Source organism: Plectropomus leopardus, chromosome 18 (assembly GCF_026936395.1).
Source record: "Plectropomus leopardus strain MGB_pleo_1.0 chromosome 18, ASM2693639v1, whole genome shotgun sequence".
In the NCBI taxonomy this organism is placed as follows: domain Eukaryota; kingdom Metazoa; phylum Chordata; class Actinopteri; order Perciformes; family Serranidae; genus Plectropomus; species Plectropomus leopardus.
This window is the reverse complement of record NC_142193.1, coordinates 123,844-146,264: the sequence shown is the minus strand read 5'-3', so window position 1 is coordinate 146,264 and position 22,421 is coordinate 123,844. Positions and strand designations below refer to the sequence as shown.

At 41.3% G+C, this 22,421-nt stretch overlaps 1 protein-coding gene across 1 annotated transcript in view; it reads left to right on the top strand.

Annotated features, from left to right (window-relative positions):
• Positions 1–22,421, top strand: part of carm1 (coactivator-associated arginine methyltransferase 1) — a 55,657-nt gene that overhangs the window by 17,446 nt on the left and 15,790 nt on the right. The window contains exons 3-11 of the mRNA XM_042504478.2: positions 5,367–5,473; positions 7,356–7,460; positions 15,980–16,090; positions 16,212–16,389; positions 16,916–17,006; positions 18,775–18,856; positions 18,949–19,034; positions 19,135–19,224; positions 21,650–21,787. Of these exons, the coding sequence (XP_042360412.1) occupies positions 5,367–5,473; positions 7,356–7,460; positions 15,980–16,090; positions 16,212–16,389; positions 16,916–17,006; positions 18,775–18,856; positions 18,949–19,034; positions 19,135–19,224; positions 21,650–21,787 (988 nt within the window). The remainder of the gene's footprint in view (positions 1–5,366; positions 5,474–7,355; positions 7,461–15,979; positions 16,091–16,211; positions 16,390–16,915; positions 17,007–18,774; positions 18,857–18,948; positions 19,035–19,134; positions 19,225–21,649; positions 21,788–22,421) is intronic.

The window sequence follows — 22,421 nt, the reverse complement described above, 5'->3', positions numbered from 1 at the left end:
CCACTGGTAACACACAGCTATGTGGGTAATGTGGTCTTTTGGTAAAAGTTAGATCAAGGAGACAGAAATGACTGAGGATGTTTATTCTGGGACAAGTAGGTTCTGTAATCATTTGCCAGAGGACAGTCATGCTGACTCAGTTTAATGCTGATGACTATTAGCTAAAACTGATTTGGGACAGAGGTAGAGACTGATACAGGTGCCCTTTAATTGTTTGTATCATACAAAGCCACAAAACATTCTGTTTCTCTCTCTGTCTCAGTCTGGACTTTATGCCTGCACTCTATGATAATATTGTGGGTGTTGGTAGAAGTCCTGTGTGTATAGTGGAGGCGTGGCTCATAATAATGGCAGTGGAGTTTTGCGTCAAGCACGATCACGGCATCGGCGCAACCAGGACCCACAACACAGGTGTAGCTTCAGACAGGACCACAGTAGTGGCAAAACCAAGACCAGGATCAAGGCAAGCTGGGGGTACAGTAGCAGTGCAGCCACAGCATGAGCACAAATAAAGGCATGGCCACAGCACCAGCACAGCTATCACCATGAGCAGCCAAGGTTGTAGCCAGGATCCGGGCAAACTAGGAAACAAGGGAGCAGGAATGCTCCGGAGAGGCAACGGAGTTAGCATAATGCAATAAGCATAATGCAGTAAACAGATATGGGCGTTTTCAGATGGAGGGAGTAAGCAGGATAAACAGTAAAAAGTGAAGTCAGATCAGTAACCGAGACGATAACAACAATTAAACAACAACGAGTAAGCACTAAGAGTAAGCGAGTTTCTCTGAGGTAAAGACTTTTCCCCTGGATTTACTAACTGGCTCTGTTGGTGATGAAGATGTTCCCCGGTACAAATCCAGTCTTTGTTGTTGTTTGGCCACTGATTGGCTGTTGGAGGAGCAGATATGAGAGGCTGCAAAGCTGGGGGTCACTGCCTTGCAGATCAGTGCTCACTGTGCTTCAGATAGACAACAAAGATGCTGCCAGCTGGTATTCAGCAGTCCAGAGGCAGCTGGTTGCTGTTTAAGAAATGGTGAAGTAACATTATACTGGAAACACCAGTGTATCAAAAAAAAATGTCATTGCTGTTGACAAGTTACACAGTACATACAACGTATAGTTAACAGTTTACACTTAAATATATGCATATAGATAAATAAAAAGCATTAATAAATTCACTCTATAAATTAAACCAAAACCAACTTAGTAATTTAATATTAAATGACAATTACAAGACTACTAACAGCAAAATAATTTTTGATTTAGCATCTCTAATTGCCTTAGTAACTCAGGAGAGACTCATCAGACAGACAATTCTCTATTATTATAAGTTTTGGAGTGACTTAGACTGTCACTTCAATGAGAGCAGCTGGTCCACCTGAACAGTCCATCTTAACTTTGGAGTCTAACTTGGCTTGCTAACTTCGGTGCTAAGCTCCTTCATTTAGCCTTCACTTAGCCATGGGAGCTTGGCTTGGGTCTTGAGGAGCAGTACTGTATGGTTTTTGCTGACCATTTAAATAAAGAAGAAATACAATAAAATAAATAGCTAAATAAGCATCACTGCTGTGCAGTATCAGTCAATTGCTGACTATTTTAATACTGCCAGTCAATTAGGGGCAGGTTGTAAAACAAGAAGCAGCTTCTCAGAATTTGCACCTTCCAGGGAGCTCCTCTTGTTCTCATAAATGTTCCCTATTGTGCTAAAAACCCTCTCATTGGGGACAGAGGAGGGTGGAGGAGTATTCTGTTTGACTTAAAGTGGAACTACAGAGTAGAACATTCCCCCAAAATGTCAGAAAGCAGCAACATGTCCTCTTGTCTGTCTGACACACACACACACACACACACACACACACACACACACACACACACACACACACACACACACACACACACACAGGTGCAGGAGGACAGAGAGAGGAGAGACGGTGGCCTGACAGCCGCTTCTATGGTTACTGAAAGCAGCAAACATGGTAATAAATGACAGTGTATTTCCTCCTTGTTCCATGATGATCTTAATAAGCTAAATGTGTCTCTTGTTGCTTTTTAAATACAACGCCATCGAAAGGGCCCAAAAAGCCGCTAAATAGCAATGAAGTTGGCACATCAGTAGTCCTCTCATCCCGTCACCGGGAGACCTTAGATTGTCTTGTTCATCTGCAAAATAATAGGGCCATTGTTTATTAACTTAACAGTAATATTTCAATGTGGCTTACCTTGAAAACACCCTTGACTGACTGCTCCACTGTCTGCTCTGCTGTGACGCTTTCTGCTTACATGTGCTTAAGAGTGCTGAGAGTAGTGTGAACAATGGAGTCAAAGTGCACTGTGCAGGACAAACTATACAATGAGACCATTTCTAAACCACCCCAACCCCAAGCATAGTTTTCTGCCTTATATGGTCTGTAAAAAAACAGTTTTTTTTAATCTGTGTATATTGGTAGAAATATACGCCGATACCGGTATGCTCCAATATGTCCGTGAAAGGCTCATATCAGCCGATAATACTGTATCTGTAAACCGATATATCGGTCGGGCTCTAGTGTCCACACCTGGCAGGCTCACAAAAGGGCATCACATCAATCAAAAGAATGTGTCATACCTAGTAATAAATACAACCTCACTTTGTGTCCATCCATCTTTGAGTCTCTGATCGTGACAGTGCAGTTAAGCAGCCATCAAGTGCATATTTAAGGCACAGTGTCTTGTTTTGAAACAAGTTGGCTGGAAATGTTAAAAAGTAAGTGGCAGACCTGACAGTGTCCGGTCTCTGATGAAGTACAGCTGTTCTCACTCTGCCTGATTGAACAGATGTCATATACCAATATCTTTAAGAGAGTCACAGAAAACCTGTCATGCATCACCACAGTAGGGCTGACCTCTGAACAGCTCATGACCTTGTTGAACATGATTTTTTAAAATGACTCATACAAGCAGAGCATGAAACACATGACCGAAGAGAATTCTCTAAACCAGCTTTTCCCTGTTCCCTCCTCAAGTACCACTTGTCCTGCATGGTCTAGATGTCTCCCTCCTGCAACACAGCTGATCCAAATGATCAACATGTTAAGAACTCATGAAGTTGCTCCCTGATCATTTCATTCAGCTATGTTGCAGCAGGGACAGATCTCAAACAAGCAGGTCTAGTTGTACTCAAAGGCTGCATTTACACTACATGGTTCAAGTCACCCAATTCCGATTTTTCCTCCCATGTGTCCCAGTTCAGATACGTGTCATGACTGTGTAAGTAGAAAAAAAGCACATGGAATTGGATATCCTCAGATCCGAATCAGGCCTTGCCAATGCGACTGCAGTGTAAGCAGACAGATCAGATATACCCTGTCATTGCCAGTTGCACGTCATTAAAAAAAAGACACAGTGTCTGCCACAACAACACACCCGCAAAAAATTAAAACCTAAACAGTGAAAGCTTGGGGCTGCATAGACTGTCAAATAGGGAAAACAATGGCTGACATCGGCCAGTGGAGTAATACCGAGGTTACCTGCCTTTTGAGTCCATGGGGGGAAGAGTAAGTCTCGGCAAATCAGTTTAAGAGCAAATCTCCACCACAATGGGAGAGCAGGTTTACAAACCAAGTTGGCTGGTTGCACTATTGAACCAAAACAGGACACAATTTGTCCCATATTTCTTAACAAACCGTACTCTAACTCATAGACTATGTTTCACATGCTTGTTAAGACATGAGAATGATAAAACCAAAAGAGTTTCACGTGATATAGCGGAAAAATATTAAATCAGTCAGAAGCTGCAGGAGAGACTAACACTGAATGAAAGGCCTTCCCCAAGGTTGAGGCAGGCCTGCCCCAAGGTTGCTATGGTTACAGAGACTCAGATGCACAGTTTTTAAAAATGTCAGCAAGTCTGCCCATGAAAAGAAAGATGCTGTCTGTAAACAGAACAGAAATACAAACCGATCATACCGGGGTCAGTCCCATCGGAAGAAAAGAGTACAAGGTAAACTAATGTGAGTGAACAAGAGCAATGGGGGCGTGCGCTATGACCCGCTGACTGCTGCTGGATCAAGCTTTGTGAAGGTGCACACACATGCATGAGCCTTGTGTCCACTCCCTCAGTAAGCCATAAATTGATGTAGAAACACCCTTAAGTCAGTTTGAATGCCGATATTTGTGCCTGCTTCACCGCTCATTAGACCTGTCGATGAGAAATAGACGTATGGCAAAGACCAAGTTCAGTTTTACAAATTGTCTCACACCAGTGAGGATCTTCAACAGAACAGCTGTCATTGCGCGCAACCATTACGCGCAAACTTGGCTATTTATAACGCCCATACCAGTAGTTCATCACATGTACCTTTAAACCACCCTCAGGGGGATACCACAATCATCATTATAAAACGTCAGACAGATTAATGGCTTGATTTGATTTGAATTGATTAATTAACAGCTCTCACATTTAAACAGACATGAAAAATTGATGCACAATTCAAGATAAAATCAAAAGATCCTTAACATGGAAATAATGGCTCAAATGTGAGCTAAATTAAAACAATGATAATTACATTCATTACACATATCCCCAATTATCATTTAGGTTAGTCTAAGTAAGTTTATGATGGCGCCTCCAAGTTTATACGTGGTACAAGGTAGATTTATTGTCATTTTTCTTTAACATGGTTTAAGAAGAAATTAAATTAAAGTTGATCCTAAATCCTGCTACATCTTTTTGGCATAGAAGGAGGAGTTGAGGAGTCTCACAGCCTGGGGAAAGAAGCTGCTCTGTAGTCTGGCGGCTCTGCAGTGAATACTTCTGTATCTTTTTCCAGATGACAGCAGGGTGAATAGACTGTGGTTGGGGTGGCTCCTGTCTTTCAGTATCTTTTGGGCTCTGGGCAGACACCTCACTTTACTGAGGTCATTGATACTCTGTAAATGGGAACCAGTGATGTTCTGGGCAGTTTTAATCACCCGCTGTAGAGCCTTCCTGTCCTATGCTGTGTGCGAACCATGCCAGTTGGTGATGTTTCCAGTCAGTGTTCTTTCTATTGCTCCTCTGTAGAAGTTAACCAAGATCTTGCTGTGGAATTTAGCCTTCCTAAGTTTCCGACAAGTCAGTGACAGTGAGTGCAAGCACATCAGATATGGGTCACTTGAAAGTAGGTATAATAAAACATCGGATATAGGCACTAAGTCGGAATGGGGCATTGAGACCTGCAGTGTAAATGCAACCAAAGAGAGCTTTGGGAAACAGTGCCTAAAGGAAGTGAAGTATCCTTTTCCTACACCACTTCACTGCTATGTGTGTGTATTGCTGTGTAATGTAGTGCCCAGTGTAAAGTCTGAAATATAACTGTTCATGTTTGTGTGTTTATGTGCCACCTCAGACTTTCAGTCATTTTATAACCTCCTGAAGAACAGTCGTGGACATGTCAGTGAGCGCTCAGTCTTCAGTGAAAGGACAGAGGACTCCTCTGCTGTACAGTACTTCCAGGTGAGAGGAACGCACGCACGCACGCACGCACACACACACACACACACACACACACACACACACACACATACACATACATACATATACTTTACCCCAGCTCTCAAACAAACAAAGCTTGTGATGGAAGTTTATAAAGTAGACCTCAGGCTCTTTCCTGACTTATTTTTTTAATTAATGACAAAATGTTGTCCTTAAATAATTCCTCTCATGATGATGTTGTTCCTGGCAGCCTATTTCAAGCTTCACATTTGTTATTAGAATGACAAATGAAAAGTTGGCTCCTGGTACCTTTTGCATTATGTATATTGTAAAAGTGTAATTCAGCACTTTAGGCCCATTAAACATTAGAAATGTACAATTACAGTCCAGCTCAAGAAGTACACACTAGTTCTCTGAAAATGAAACCCTATGTTCTCATTTCAAAGGAAAAAAACTCTGATGCTGGTCTCATGAAGACATTCCCTGTCCATGCAAACCATTTGGGGCTGCATGATCAATCATTAAAAGATTGCAGTCTTTAGGCATGTCCCAATCTCATTCTAAAGGGCACCTATTTTATGAAGGTATTGGAACGAAACAACTGAGCAACTGTGATGGTTGAGTTTGTAGCTGTGTGTGTATCTGTAGAGTTTATGTCACAGGGAGTCCCAGCCACTCTGCTTTCCTCCACTACTTCCTGCCTGTCCCCTTGTCTAATATGATTGAGAATGAGTATCATGCAGGCTGTAACATTTAAATATTATACTAGCCACCATTAACATAGTATCAGTATAATGTATTTCCCTTAAAAGTGCATAACATCAAGATGAACACATAATATTGAACATCTCCTTATCTAAACAGAATTTTACTACTGAACATTACCTGACATGTCATGCCATTTATTCATAATGTAACGTTATCTGAAACGTAAAACTTGACAACCCAACTTTAACGTTATGCATTGTTAACATTAATGTTAATGTTTGGGTCCCAGACAATCACCCTCTTTTTCACAGCCTAATGTTAATGTTGGCAGGCATGTTTAAACATAAAAGCATCAAACCTAGCATTGCTTAGGTACCTTTCTCTGTCCTCTTTCTCTCTCTTTCTGTCAGGCTTTCCTGTTGTCTGTTTCTGTCTTGCTGCTCTTGCTTGCGCCACAGTAAAACTACACAGTGAAATGATGCCACTTCCTGTGGCCCTTTTTTCAAAATAAAGCTCATTGCATCATTGTGTAACATTTCATGACATTTGAATTATCATTTAAACCTCTGGTTATGATAATGTATATGCATGTCCCTTTAGTCTTGTCTCAAGGCAATGTCTGTCCCATTAGGCGCCAGTGTTTGTTGCTGCCATGTCTCAGTAACCTGGATGACCTGTATTATGTTGAGTGTTTATTTTTGTCATCTGCACATCTTTATTATTGTATTATGCTTCAGTAATAGATAAGCAATGTTGGATTTTTGCTTGCAGACCTACCCTACACCAGAAAATGCAAAACACGAGACTGTGACTGAGCTGAAATGAAATGAGATTTCAAAACTTTGGTATATAAACTAACTTTGGTAAATACTGCGTTTTTCTTTATGGTGTGTTGTGTTTAGAGGTGGGTAGGGCTCAGCTGCTGCTTTAAGTTCAGCTGAGTAGAGAGACAGACAGTTGAATGAAGCAAAGTTGCCAGAGTGTGCTCTATATTGCTCTGCATGAAAGTAAAAACACGTGTGACAGCTGACTTAAAACAAAGGATCAGATCGTTCTTTAAGCTAAATATTCCCGATCCTGAGCAGTCAAAAATTGCTTGATTGCCCCCCAATCTGATGTTTGAGATCAGATGTGGACATCCGTAATATAGATTACAGAAAACCTCATCAATATGTTCATATTTTCTTGTCTGCAGTTTTATGGCTACCTCTCCCAGCAACAGAACATGATGCAGGACTACGTTCGGACAGGGACTTACCAACGAGCTATTCTCCAGAACCACACTGACTTCAAAGATAAGGTAACTACGTACTGCCGTATACATCACAGATTAATCATTGTATTAGATTTCCTCTAAAGCCATCATCTGTTGCTAGATTCGAACCTGCTCAGTTTCCTGCACGTGTTAAAAAGTGAACAGATGATCTCACCATTTCTGACTTTGACTTCAAATGTACCAACATCAGCTGATGCTGCTAAACCTTACTGAATCTGAGTCTGTCCTAAACAATTGACCCTTTACTAAACTCCTCATAGCTACTGTCAGACAGCACATGGTCTGTCTTTTTCAGCCTTTCTAACACTAAAAATGAGCTTACCATCCTGAGCTTAGCATCTGGTGAAACAGAAACTCAGAAGACAATAAATGTCAGTGGAATATTCAACCTAAAACTAACTTCAGAGTGGGGAGGCAGCTGCCTCTGGTTTGACCGCAGTGGTTTGGAATGGGCCCTGTTTCAGTCAGCAGGTTCAGTGAAAACTTGGTAGGTTAACCCTGAGATGAGGGCAACTTTGAGTTTTCAGTTCATTAAATAGAGGGAACTTGAACTCTGAATGAGTAACTGCAGTAACTGTCTCTGTGAAAATCACCTGCTTGCTGGCAGTTTTTTTCAATAGTATCTATCTGCAGGCTTTCAGGACCGTTGTTTCAGGACTGTCGACCAATATAGGACCCTTCATTTTTTGCATCAGCACTACCTAGTGAATTGGATAAACGCAATATACAGGAGGATACTTTAAAGCCTTTTTCCACCAAAATATTACTTAACAAGTACCACCAAAATATTACTTACCACATACTATACCCATTGTATGTAAGCTATATTCCAGTCATGGTTACACATTTACAAATTGAATCAATGTTAATAAGAGTGAATCGAGTTTAAAAATGTCTTTCTGCTGTATGCTGGTAACTTAAGAAGGATCATGACACACTTTTATCTTTGGAAATGTATGTACTGGATAGAATTAACATAATTAACATTATAGTTACTAAATCAACAATTAATGTGATTGGGTTACGGTTAGTTACACAATGCCGTGTGGCTAGATGTTGTTCATTTTGCTGTTCAATTCCCCAATATTTGTGTGTGACATTTTAAACAAACTTTATTCCTATTCAGTACTTACACTCTGTTTACAGTCCATCTTCGACATGTGTCAAGTGAATATAGAGCCCATATTCTAAAGCCAAACAATGAACATGTACGAAAAACGAGCGTCCTAGATCTGCGGTCCTGAAACGATGGAGAACCGCTGTCTGCATGCCTGCGGATAGACCCTTCTTGGTTTTCTCTTAAAAACCCTGAGTTTGTCTCTGTGTCCTCCCTCTGACAGACACACACACACACACACACACACACACACACACACACTGCTTCATTTCCCCATTGATTCAGTCCAGATCAAACAGCATTTACAGAGGTTTTCTGTATGTCCTAATCGAAATCCTGTTTGGATATTAGTTTGTTACTCAGGATTATTTAAAGTTACAGCTTTTATGTGCTAACAGTCATTTCTCCCTCACATTCAAATATCACACCTAAAAAATATCATACCTAAAAATTCCGCTGTGTCTAGTCTTGATGATTACCGCCCTGTGGCTCTTACCCCCATCCTGATGAAGTGCTTTGAGAAAATGGTTCTCCAGCACATCAAAGACAACATCCCTGCCAGCCTGGACCCTTACCAGTATGCTTCCAGAACCAACAAATCCACAGAGGGTGCCATATCTACTGCTCTTTACTTAGTCTTCACGCAATAAAAACAGCCACATCAGGATGCTGTTTGTTGACTTCAGCTCAGCATTCAACACAATCTCTCCCACGAAGCTGATTGGAAAACTTAACACTCTGGGCTTTAGTACAACACTCTGTAACTGGATACTGGACTTCCTCACATGCAGACCCCAGAGAGTTCGAATTGGCAGTCACACCTCCTCTACAATAGTGCTCAACACCGAAGCTCCCCAGTGCTGTGTGCTCAGCCCCCTCCTGTTCACACTGTACACCCATGACTGCACTCCTAGACATCAAGAGAACTCTGCTGTGAAGTATGCGGATGACACCACCATCATCGGATGTATTACAAACAACGATGAGAGTTCATACTGGGAGGAAATCAACAATCTTGTTGAGTGGTGCACAGAGAAGAACCTACTGCTCACCGTTAGTAAAAACCAAGGAGCTGTTTGTTGATTTTAGAAAGAAGCAGGCAAAGACACACCCTGTCTACATCGGTGGAGCTGAGGTGGAGCAGGTGAACAGCTATAGGTTCCTTGGAATTACTGTCACTGAGAACCTATCTTGTTCATCACCACCCAGGTTTAAAAAGCACAGAAAAGGCTCTACTACCTATGGAAACTTAGGAGGGCTAAATTCCAGAGTAAGATCTTGGTTAACTTCTACAGAGGAGCAATAAAAAGCATACTGACTGGAAACATTACGAACTGGCATGGTTCATGCATGGCCCAGGACAGGAAGGCTCTATAGCGGGTGATTAAAACTGCGCAGAACATCACTGGTTCCCATTTACAGTGCATTAGCGACCTCGGTGAAGTGAGGTGTCTGCACAGAGCCCAAAGGATACTGAAAGACGGCAGCCACCCCAGCCACAGTCTGTTCACTGTGCCGCCATCCGGAAAAAGATACAGAAGTATCCACTGCAGAAGCAACAGACTACAGAGCAGCTTCTTTCCCCAGGCGAGACTCCTCAACTCCTTCTTCCATGCCAAAAAGATGTAGCAGGATTTAGGGTAAACTTTAATTTAATTTCTTCTTAAACTATGTTTAAGAAAAATGACAATAAATCTACCTAGCACCTTGTAATAAATCTGATGAGCAGGATGATAGTGCTGATGCAGATGTGAAATTGAGTATTTTTGAATAGACTGTTAATAGTCTGAACATGTTTTATAAAATAGCCTAGGCTGGTTTATACCCTGGGGTTTATTTTGGGCTAGGCCAGACTATTGCCCCCTAGTCCAGACTATACCCCCCCTCACAAATCATTTTGCTCTTGACATGCAGTGATTTCGGCAAGCATGGTGTAGACATCTCTCTATTTTATTCTAATATATTGATTACAATTTGTTACGTTTAGATATGTTGCGCTTGCTTTGGGAGCAGAGAAGAGACACATGGATGATGTTGTAATGCTTAGTTGGGAAGCAGAGGCCACTTGCCAGTGTGATTTTCAGACTGCTTGAACACTTGTTAGCATTTGGTAGACTTCGATCTTAGCACTGCAATTAGGTTAAGCAGTCGAGATTGCTTCAGAGTCCCGAGAGCTTGTAGTTATTTGAGTTCAAAGTTCTTTGTGCACAGAAGATTGTTTTTTTATAACAAAGTTATTACAGTTTAAAGTTTACAGTTTATAAGGTTACATGAAATAAAATTAAAACTGAATACTATATTCTTGATTATTTTCGTGTATCTGAATGTGGGGAGTATAATCTGGCTAAGGGGCCAAGATATAGCCTAACCTAAATAATACCCCGGGGTATAAACTGGACTAGCCCAGAATATACCCAGGGTATAAAACATTCTAGCCCATTCTAACCCTGGATCTGAGTGTTGGGGGTATAATCTGGCCCATGGGGGCATGAAATAGCCTAGCCTAAATTTATATTATTAGGGTGCCTGCTCTGCGTAGCAGTGCAAGGAACCTATTACTATTCGTTGCAACACCCCCATATCTAATCGATTTATATTAAAATCACTGCAAAGCTGTGCAGGCACATGCATTAGTACACACTAAACACGTATATTAGTACCCCCAGACTGTCCTACTGCACCACAAGTGGCCCTGCAGGTGGAGAGGGCCCTTAATTGGCCCTTGTGGCCAATTCAAGATGCCACTTAGTAATCAGTGGTCCACTTATGGGTCCTCCAAAGGAGGGGCCACAAGTGGGCCATTGATTGGCCCCTGTGGCTCGTCAGGTGGAGGGAGCCCTTAACTGGCCCTTGTGGCAACTTAGAGGTGCCAGTAAGTAACTAATGACCATTAATCGGCCCTTGTGACCCTGTGTGCAAGTATGGCCATCCTCCTCCACGTCGTGACATACGTTAGTGGGACCTCAGCGGCAGGCACCCTCCAAAATTTTTGCCGAAGTTTTCTAGTTTTATTTATTTATTGGTAATTTGACAGGGACAATGCAGTGAACATAGTAATAAGTTGGAGAACAATTTACTGATGTGTTGCGTATAGGACTTCTGGCCGAGGCTAATTTGCAAACCCTGTCCCTGGTTGGGCTTTTCTATCTAAGAATATAACAAAACATAACATCCTAAAACATGCATCAAATTAGGCACATAATAAATAGTTACATTAGCATATTTTTTCTTTGCTTGCATTTAAAGATGTTTAAACTTCTCAATCAGTTCTGTAAGTGTTTTCATCAAGGTGTTGCAACAGATATTTACATCATTAGAATGTAGAACGTCATTCCAGTCAATAATATTAAATTAATTTACAAATTGTGGTAATTTATTTATTTTATTTTTCAAAGATTATCTTTTTGGGCTTTTATTGCCTTTACTTGACAGGACAGTGTCAGTGTGAAAGGGGGAAACAGAGAGGGGGAGACATGCAGCAAAGGGCAGAGGCCGGACTCAAACCTGCGGCTGCTGGGGCAAGGATACAGCCACTGTACATGGTGACCTATCCACTATCCACTATCCACTAAGCCACGAGGCGCCACAAATTCTGGTATTTTATTATTGGAAATCGCTGTATACTCTTGTTTATGCTCATTCATAAATATTGGATGACGCTTTTTTGTTAGTTTTCTGACAACCAAGGTCAGGTTATGGTCAGACAGGTCAGTTAACAAGTTATATGTCCTTGTGACTCATTCAGGTTTGTTTGTGGCAATCAAATTAATCAAAGTTTTACTCACTCAGGTAATTCTTGTTGGTCCTTTTACCATCTAGTGAAAGTTATGTTTCGACAGTATCGTTCTCAGCTTTTGTTTGCATCTTTAATCTAACCGATTTATATTAAAATCTCAAAGAAAGATTGTTTCAGAGCAAAAATTTGTCAGTTTAAACAAGTCATCTACTTCAACTTCAAACAATTTTATTTATCCCAACAGGGTACTTCAGTTTCACAAGCTACCCAGACCAGACACAAACTGACAGACAACAACATGCAGCACTCAGCAGCAGTAGCAGTACATCAGAGAAATCAGCACATGGGCAAGATACACACTGACATCATACTGACCCACATGAATAATAGAGAATAATCTAGGTCATGATAAAATGAGATGTCATGTGATGGTGGATTATACAGGATTACAATATTAACTAGAAAATTTCAGCAGAAATTTTGGAGGGTGCCTGCCGCTGAGGTGCCACTAATGCATATCATGAGGTGGAGGGGGTGAGCATACTTGTACACAGGGCCACAAGGGCCAATTAATGGTCATTAATTAGTTACTGGCAACTCTAAGTCGCCACAAGGGCCAATTAAGGGCCCTCGCCACCTGAGGGGACACAAGGGCAAGTATGGCAATATAAAGGGTCAGTTAACCCTTAATTAATAGTGGACCAGGCATCACTTTACATTGGAAAAGTCGGAGGGCCCACAAGTGGACCACTGATCACTAACTGTCATTTTCAATTGGCCACAAGGTCCAATTATGGGCACCCTCCACCTGAGGGGCCACAAGGGCCAATCAATGGCCCACTTGGACCATTGATTACTTACTGGCATCTTCGATTGGCCACAAGGGCCAATTAAGGGCCCTCTCCACCTAAGGGGCCACAAGGGCCAATTAAGGGTTCCCATCCACCACTTTACATTGTGTCCGTCCGTAAGTGTATGTTGCCATGGTAATTAATGGCCCAACTGCACCCCTCCTCCCCCCCTCTCCTCTTAGCTCAGCTCAGCGTCAGTCAAAATATGACGTCGGTGAGAGAGAGGTCGTTGCAAATACAGCCATATCATTTTTGTCTGAAAAAATATCTGCTACATATCCCAAATCCCTGTGTAAGTTTGCGGCAGCCAATTTCCAGAAATCTGTCATCTCAATTTGTATTGGGTTAGTAGGGTTAGTAAATGGGGAATTTTTTGTCTCTCCCTTCCTTTTGACGTCCCGTTAGTGAGCTGTGTTGGGTTGTTGGCTTTCAAACCTGATTTAATCCGACCACTACAAGTTTTCCTACGTTGTGTGAACAAATTGTGTACATTCACTGCTCGCTCTGGGAGTAGTAGCAGTTTGTTTGGAAAATTTTTAGGTTATTTTTCAGCTTCTCCACACTCTAACCGACAGAGTGGCTTTTATCTTTGACGAGAAATCTGCTGATAAGAAACCATTGTAAAATCTGAAAAACCTCACAATACATTTACTGTGATATCGGAAAAAAACGTAAAAGTGATAAAAAAATTTCCAGGGGTAGTTTGGGGTATGTGTTGCGATGAATAGTAATTCCTGCTATGCAGTGCAGGCACCCGAAAAATTAATCTTGGGTGATAATACCAAGCATTCAAGGTCCAGATTAATTTCCTTACATTTAAAAGTGCAAGCTGGGTGCAGTGTTACAATTAAGCCAGGTTTCACTCATAGCTAAAAAATCTAGGTTGGAGTCTCTCAATAGGTATTGGATTTGATCTCCTTTTGGTATAATACTCCGAATGTTTAAGTGTCCTCTCAGGATACCCTTAGGTTTTGACATTGAGTCCCATATCACCTTTGCATGGTTTGCAGTCTGGAAAAATCTCAATTCCTGTTGTTTTTGAGTTGCGTAGATTCCTTTTTTACAGTTTGATTTAGAGAGCCCGTTCTCTGTGTATATAACTGGTTCTGATGGCATGGAAAGTTTGAGAGAGTGTAGTTGTTAAGACTCACCAGACAGTTCATGTCCCTCTGGGTAGAACTCCATCTTGACAGGCTTAATAATGAGTCCGTTACTCCAATCGATCCATGCACCTACTCAACATGCGCGGCCCCAGCTGAGTCAACTACACCAGCAGAGGTCGCCGCTCAGTACTCGCAGGACACCTCGCGACCCCCTGGGCCTAAGCCCACCCTGACTGGTAGCATGAGGTCTTATTGGTCAGCCACAGCACCAGGCGCGTTCGATGCAGTCAGCCTGGAGTGGCCCAGAGGCGAGTCCTTCCCTCCGTTCAGACCACACGTGGCCCAAAGCGCACGGCTCCTGCCAAAGCCACCACGCTGGCAAAGTGTGCCACCCTGGACTCATCAGACACCTCACGTCCCTCTGAGTGGAAACCCATTCCGACAAGTTTCAAGATCTCGTTGGTTGGCCACAACAGTGAGTGCGTCCCTCTGATCGATCCACGTACAGCCCCAAAGTGCACGTCTCCTGCTGAGACCGTGGCTCCATCAAAGAATTCCACTCCAACAAGACCCGCTCCTAGCCGCCTACCTGCCAGTTGTTAGCAGATGGCCTGGGGTTTAGTTGTACATCTCTGGATAATAAAATCAGGATCAGTAGTATATGATGAGCGTGCCGCTTGCTTCTCCTCTGAGTGTTCTGTTTGTTTGGTGAGCTGTAGGGGACTCCATTTAACTTCAAAACTGAATAGATTACAAGGTATCCATGTCCAAGGGAATTAAATCTGGGCCTTGCATCCATAGATGTAAAATAGGCAGTTGTTTTCAGTCTTTGTTTTTCTGTAAAGTCAGTAGGCCTGTTAAAGCATTGTCCGATTGGCACCAACAAATGCCAACAGCAGACCAGCAGCAAGCAAACAACTCCATTATCTCTGTGCTTTTAACCCAAATACCTCTTTGTTTTGGTCTCGTCCTTATACAGGTGAAGGTTTGTTTAAAAACAGAGTCTAATGCAACAATTATTAGCAGAGAAAGGGAGGAAAAAAGGATAATAGTGGAGCCCAACAAACAACGCAAGCCTTCAGCTGCCGTCTTGGCTTTCCTTTACTCTGATATTTACTAATGTCCAGGGGTACCCTCAAAATAATACCTAGGGATGTAAAACAGGCTAGCCCACTTTAACTTCGGGTATAGTCTGGCCAAGGGGTATAATTTGGGCTTTTACACTGGGTGCTGGAAAATGTATTCATTACCTGTCGTAAGAGTGAATGACACTCATGTTCATGTTCATAAGCTTCATAATGATGTGTTCAGTTCACTGTTCACTAAAACATATTTGACAGTTTTTCTGTTGACATTGAACCAACTAACTAATAAGTGAACTGGAGATATAGGCTGCGTTTTCAACCAGCTCTAACATTAGTTTATTTAGCTAGAGACAGTTGGTAAAATCTGACAGTTGACAGAGACAAAGTTGACTGTGTATATTTTGTGTATGTCCTGTGTCAGTGCAAGCTCAGAAGCTGCACGAAATGGGGAGCTGCCTCGGTATACCTCTGTCTGAAATCCAAATGTGTCACCATTATCACTGGAAACAAGCCAAGAACAGAAAGCTCATCAGATTTTGGCAACAGTGTCTAAACCTCTGTGGAGCTCACTGATTGCTCAGTTATTTAAGGACTCATGTCCTGGTGTGTTTATTCTGTCAGTCACTGTTTACTTGCTTCTTTTATGTTAAGGTGGTGCTGGATGTTGGCTGTGGCTCGGGGATCCTCTCTTTCTTTGCTGCTCAAGCTGGAGCCAGAAAGGTCTATGCTGTGGAGGCCAGCACCATGGCACAGCACGCAGAGGTACTCACACACACTCAAACATCAGCTCTCTAACTCTGATGTGTTTTCAGTGACCACTCCATTCTGCCCAATCCAAGGCAGGATTTCTAGTCCTGGAATAAAGGTGTGCTTTGCCTTCCAGGTGCTGGTGAACAGTAACCGTCTCGGGGAGCGTGTGGTTGTCATCCCGGGGAAGGTGGAGGAGGTGACGCTGCCTGAGCAGGTTGACATTATCATCTCAGAACCGATGGGCTACATGTTGTTCAATGAGCGCATGCTGGAGAGTTACCTACATGCCAAGAAGTTCCTCAAACCCAACGGTGAGGAGCTGTGAGCCTAGGAGAAGGGCCTGGGATGGAGGCTGAAAGGCTGCATGAGTGTTTCAGATAGCATTTCATTGGTTAACAAGGTACCCACTGTGCCTTGAAATCCATGAAGGTTTGTGAATTTAAGGGGGGGGGGGGTCAAGACCTTGAAAGTTTTTGAAAATAGACATGATTCATTTTGTGCAAGAATAGATATTCTCTCTCTATTGCTCAACTTAGACAATCTATTGTTGTGCTGAACGAGCACTCAGTCTGCCATTACTGTAACACCTCCATCCCTGTCTCAAAACATGCTGTATTGGGTCTTTGAATCTGAGGGAATATGGCCTGGAAAGCCCTGAATAGACCTTGAGTTTGATGTCATAGAAGATCTGTGAACCTTGGGTGAACATAGTAAGGCAGTTGTGAGTATCTGTCAGTGTTTCAGTTAAAAAATCCAAATGACATTGTGTTTTGTAAATTGCTGCCAGTCTGGCAGTCTTGTTTTGTGACTGGCTCCTTCCGTGTTTGTGTGTTCCAGGAAAAATGTTCCCGACTATTGGTGATGTCCACCTGGCCCCCTTCACAGATGAGCAGCTCTACATGGAGCAGTTCACCAAGGCCAACTTCTGGTGAGAAGGGAAACGGGCTGGGAATGGAGGGTATGGTTGGGCTGGTGTGCAATTTTTCAAATTGGTTGGTATTAAGCCAAACGCCAAATTTTTACAAGGTTTTCCACGATTCAACAGTCTGTCCTATGGGGAACAAAATGACACTGTGTCCCAATAGGAAGCAAGCGTCTAACTATCACAAAGATTGTGCAACACCAGAGCTCTCTCTCCACACTGAATCCATTATATATGCATGTTACTTTTTAAATCAGAAAACATATGTTTTACATTGTGATATTTACTGTAAAAGGACAAACAGTATAACCAACAGCAAGTAATGTCAGCCTTGCTTGTTTTTAACGATGGTCATTTACCTCACCAGAAACTTTCAGCTTCGTGGCGATCTCCCTTTAGCCAGCTCACACTGTGTTTAGGTTTTTGTAGTAAAAAGGTGTAAATGTAAATAATTCCTTATTTCAAGTTCATGAATCAAGCAGTCCTTGTCAACTGCAGTGCTTTCAAACGAGCATCAGAGATAAATAGAACCACAGACGACTAAAGTTCAGCACACAAACCTGCAGCCAGTTACAGTTTTAGACCTTTTAAGAGATTAACTTTTCTATGTCTACCATGGCTATCTTGGCTCGGAGTAAATTACATACGACCTTTTCAGCCAAAATAGACAGTGAAAGGTGGTCTCTTAATAATAATATTCACTACATCACCTTACTACAGTTTCAGTGTCTTTATTTGTCATGTAAATAAGGGAATACAGATTTTTCTCTTGTACTCAACCTTTTCTATTTCAAAATTAAAGTCCTCTGACAGAGTTTCTGTCAACAGAATCCCTTCAGTTGACACAAGGCATTTTACAATGAAACATTTGCAGGACCTTCGTGTTGACAATGCAGTAGCTGCATGGCTTCATAAATGAGTGAAGTATGTGCTTTTAATTGTGGAATTACAGTAGTTAGACCAGCAGGCAGCTCTGCAGCAGCAGCACAACAACAAACATTGCCAGTGTGAACACACAGTGCTCACGCATACAGAATGACCAGGGCACATGATGCCCACTGCATGCAAAACATTATCAAAACAGCCTCTCCAGTATGAAGTTGATAGAAAGAAGAGAGTGTATATTTTTGACAGTATTTGAAATCACACTGTAAGGATTTCTAGTTACCCTAGTATACCATTATACCGTGATACCGAACGCGAAGGGGATAAAAAAGCACAGACATGGTGATTCACACAGGACTAAATTACGGATATGGCAGATTGACAAGGGATTAAGACGATCACAAACAATGTCAGCAGTTACCACAAATTGCTAGAGGTCCCCTGATAATCTCAGTCCTGTGGAGATTTGGCTTCATATGTTGACACAGAAAACACAAAGTTACATTTAAACTGCTTTAGTAAGTAATGTTGTCTTTAGTTGGTTGAATGGTTCTGTACTGTTCCTGCTCAGAGTAGTCAGTTCCATGTTGTACTTTTTACACAGAGGTAAGAGCTCTGTCTTAAGATGGATTCTAATGGAAAGGGAAATATTTTTTCATTTTTTCTTTTTTTTCTTGTTTGTTTGTTTGTTTTTACACCTAACACAAGAGAAGATTTTGCGTGTATTCTTTCCTTTAAATTTGCATCAAATTACATAAAGGGTTAATTTGTCCTCTCTTGAACCTGAATGGTCCAATATGTTTTGTCATCTTCTGACATTGTGCAATGAATACATGTAGTTTTACTTGCAACCTTTTTATTGGGATATAAAGTGAAATGTGGCCCTCAGGTACCAGCCCTCCTTCCACGGTGTGGACCTCTCTGCCCTGCGAGGAGCAGCAGTGGACGAGTATTTCCGCCAGCCAATTGTGGTATGTTCTCCAGCGCACTCGAACATGTGCACACAGCTCGACACTGGCTGCGGGATATTTTTAAATTTATGTTGTTGTGCTTTCTTCCACAGGACACATTTGACATCCGTATTCTGATGGCCAAGTCAGTCAAATACACAGTCAACTTCCTGGAGGCCAAAGAAGAGGATCTCTACAGGTTGTGTGTCTGCATGCGTGCATGTGAGCGTGCTTGCTTGCTGTAAAAAGGTATAATAACTTTATGAGTAATGAATATGTGTTTGTCTTTTGGCTCCCAGGATAGAGATTCCCTTTAAGTTCCACATGATGCACTCAGGCCTGGTGCACGGCCTGGCTTTCTGGTTTGACGTGGCATTCATGGGATCTGTGTAAGTAGGGCCACTCACAGATACCTCCATTTGGTTTTGGCCTGCACATAAGGCGTGGCAATATGGCTTTTAAATAATATCACAATATTTTTGAAGCTATATCATAATACATAATAAATATTTTGAAACGTCTTATCTTCTGTGAACTACTAAAATACAAAACTAGTGACATACAAATAATTACAAATAAAGTAGCCACTGCCATAAAATCAAGTTACATCAACTACTGTTATAATAAAGTATCATAAAAACTGATAAAAAAAGTAAAGTATAAAGTTTAAAAAAAGTATTTTTAAAATTAATAAATGGAATCCATAATGCTTTTATTTTGAAGGACCCATTGACATTAGTGTTAGCAGAAAGTTAAACTGTAATGGCGGGATGAGGATTCATCCACAGTGAGCTGGAAACAAACTAACAGCTTTCCAGTTCAAATATTTCCAAGTCACACTGGTGCTCTGTGGTTGCTAAATGAGACTAAATAGTTGCATTCGGAGCTCTGCGGTTAGACACACACCTCACCTGCTCATACTATTGCTGCTACCACTCATTGATTTAGGCTGTGATTGCAGAACAGTTAAACATGATGATTTATTCTCTGTAAACTGGAAATAGCTCTTCGGTTTATGAATTAATAGTATTTGCAAGTCCTAGTGGCGCTTCATAGTCGCAAAATGCAACTTAATAGTCATGGTCTGGAGCTCAGCAATAGCCCTTCTTTTTGTTTGTGTGTCTGTGAGAGGCAGAGAACAGCAGGAGGAGCGATGCATCCAGTACATTCCATTTATTGCCCACCCCCACCTGCACAATATGAGAAAAATCGATTATATGCAATAACACTACGGTGAAGATATGACTTGTGATTAATAAACCATTGAAATGCGCATTTTAGCCATGCACTTCCTATCTCTCTCTGCTTTAATAGATACAATGCTAATGTAGACACCAATTTAAGACATGAAATAAATTCTAAAATGTCAAAGAATATACATAGTGGCCAAAATGTATTTGTATTGGGTATGATTTTAGTATCATTATATAATGCTTTAGTAAAACAGGCACACAATCAGCAGAAAGGTACCTGGGGACCTGATTTACAACACTGGCTATGGTTACATGTACACCAATATTCCCTTGTTGACAATATTCTGGATTCGATGTGGGTGTTCCTTTGAAATATTCAGAAAATTAGCATTTTCCAATCAGGACATGAGGGATGTGCCGGTATCTTTCGGATTTTAGTCGCATTATTTGGGTATGTTTTAGAGCTTAGAACGGGCCCAAAAAATCAGGCCTGACCCTATTTGAACCCAAACAGATTCTGGCCACAACAGTGAGTGTGCCCAAGCCCAATACATGGCAGCAGTTTTGGGCAGGAGCCCGAGTAAAATAGTCTCCTGGCTAATTCTGGCATTTTTAAACCCTGTGTATTTATTAATTTGCACTGTCCCATTTTTATATAAACTAAACTGAAACCAGAATTTTTAATGTAAAGGTATATTACATTTTATCTATTATAAAAAGAAAATATTTCTCTCAATAGTAAAACATGAATTACAACCCACGCATTGGCATGTCATTAAAACTCCTGCCAAAGTACCATTTAAGCATGAGACAGTTTACATCAGTTTCATAAAGAAATTTAATACATGTTAATTTGCAAAACTGTGGGGTAGAGATGGATGCAAAAGGAAATGTGCCTTATGTTCCAGTGCTCTGTCTGTGCCCAGACTGCATTCTGACAGTGTGGTGCTATAAATTACTAAAGGTATATATATCCCAGCAGTGCTCCTTATGAACTTTAAAGCTCCAAAAATAAAAAATACCTTTGTGATGACAGATGTTTTAATGGTGGTAGGTCGCCACCAATAAATGAATGTGTGGGAAAACCTGCACCCTGGAGACCAAACTCCCTACACACACAGACAGCAGAGGACAGAACATTTACCTGCCGGTGTGAGAAATAGCCTTCTGATTTCTGATTTACTCACCAAGCAAAAAATCTACAACATTTGGTGTTTTGCCATTATTAATTTTGGACATGAATAACACATGAATGAATAAAATAGTTTTTTTCTTACTCATAGATAGATAGATAGGCCTTTACTGTCATTATAGGCTATATTATGAAATTTCACTAGAGCAGTCCAGATTGCAGCGTTAAAAAAATATAGAGGAAATCTAAATATATTCACATAAACAAGTACACTCACGCACAAGCCTAAGAACACCTCACCCATACTCATGACTACATACACATTCATACCCTTAAAGCTTTAAAATATGTATGCATTTCTGTTAGTGTTGCAATTTGTTGATGGTGTATGTTCTTGTGATGATGATGAAAACTTAAACTTTTAACTTTTTTATTTAAGATGTTTATTGTCCCACAAAGTTGTTTTGACCTTTCACAACTGCTCTGCAGGATGACAGTGTGGCTGTCCACAGCACCCACAGAGCCTCTCACTCACTGGTACCAGGTACGCTGTCTGCTGCAGTCTCCCCTCTTCACCAAGGCTGGGGATACGCTGTCCGGCACTGCCATGCTGGTGGCCAATAAGAGGTATGCTGCTTCAATACTCTGGGCTTAAGCATGGTGGTCCACAGTCAAATGCTGCATATTATGGTCTTTGGTCATTCAGAACATTAAGGGCAAATTGCAGAGAAAATTAAAAATAAAGATCTAACTAATGATAAAAAAAAGTGGAAATAAAGAAGTCATGGGCATAAAAGAACAATAGCGACAAACGTGTGCATTCATGTTCAAAGCATATTTATTTTTGTAGATGGTATGGGTACATACAAAAGCTGTAGTTAAGATCAAGGCATGGACAAGTTATAGGATGTTTCGAGTTTGTGGCTTACTGTCTTATACCAGGTTCAGGCTACATGATATCAGCCTGATTACAGCCTGACACAGCTGTCTTAAGATGTCTGCTTGGATTGTGAGTGATAATGAGTGTCATGTGCGTAGTAGATTGTTTTATCTTGTGTAGTGTCATAGTAGAAAACCACAGATGCTGCATATGGAAGTCCTCACAATATCCTGACAGAATGTCTGACGTGTTTGTTTTTTTTTCTTTTTTATTTTGATTGATTTTTTTCATAGCATCTCGACTCTTTTTGTCACAGCCATTACTTTTTCCAGTAGGACTACACAGCAATCTGCTGCTGTAGAGAGCTAATTGGCAACAACA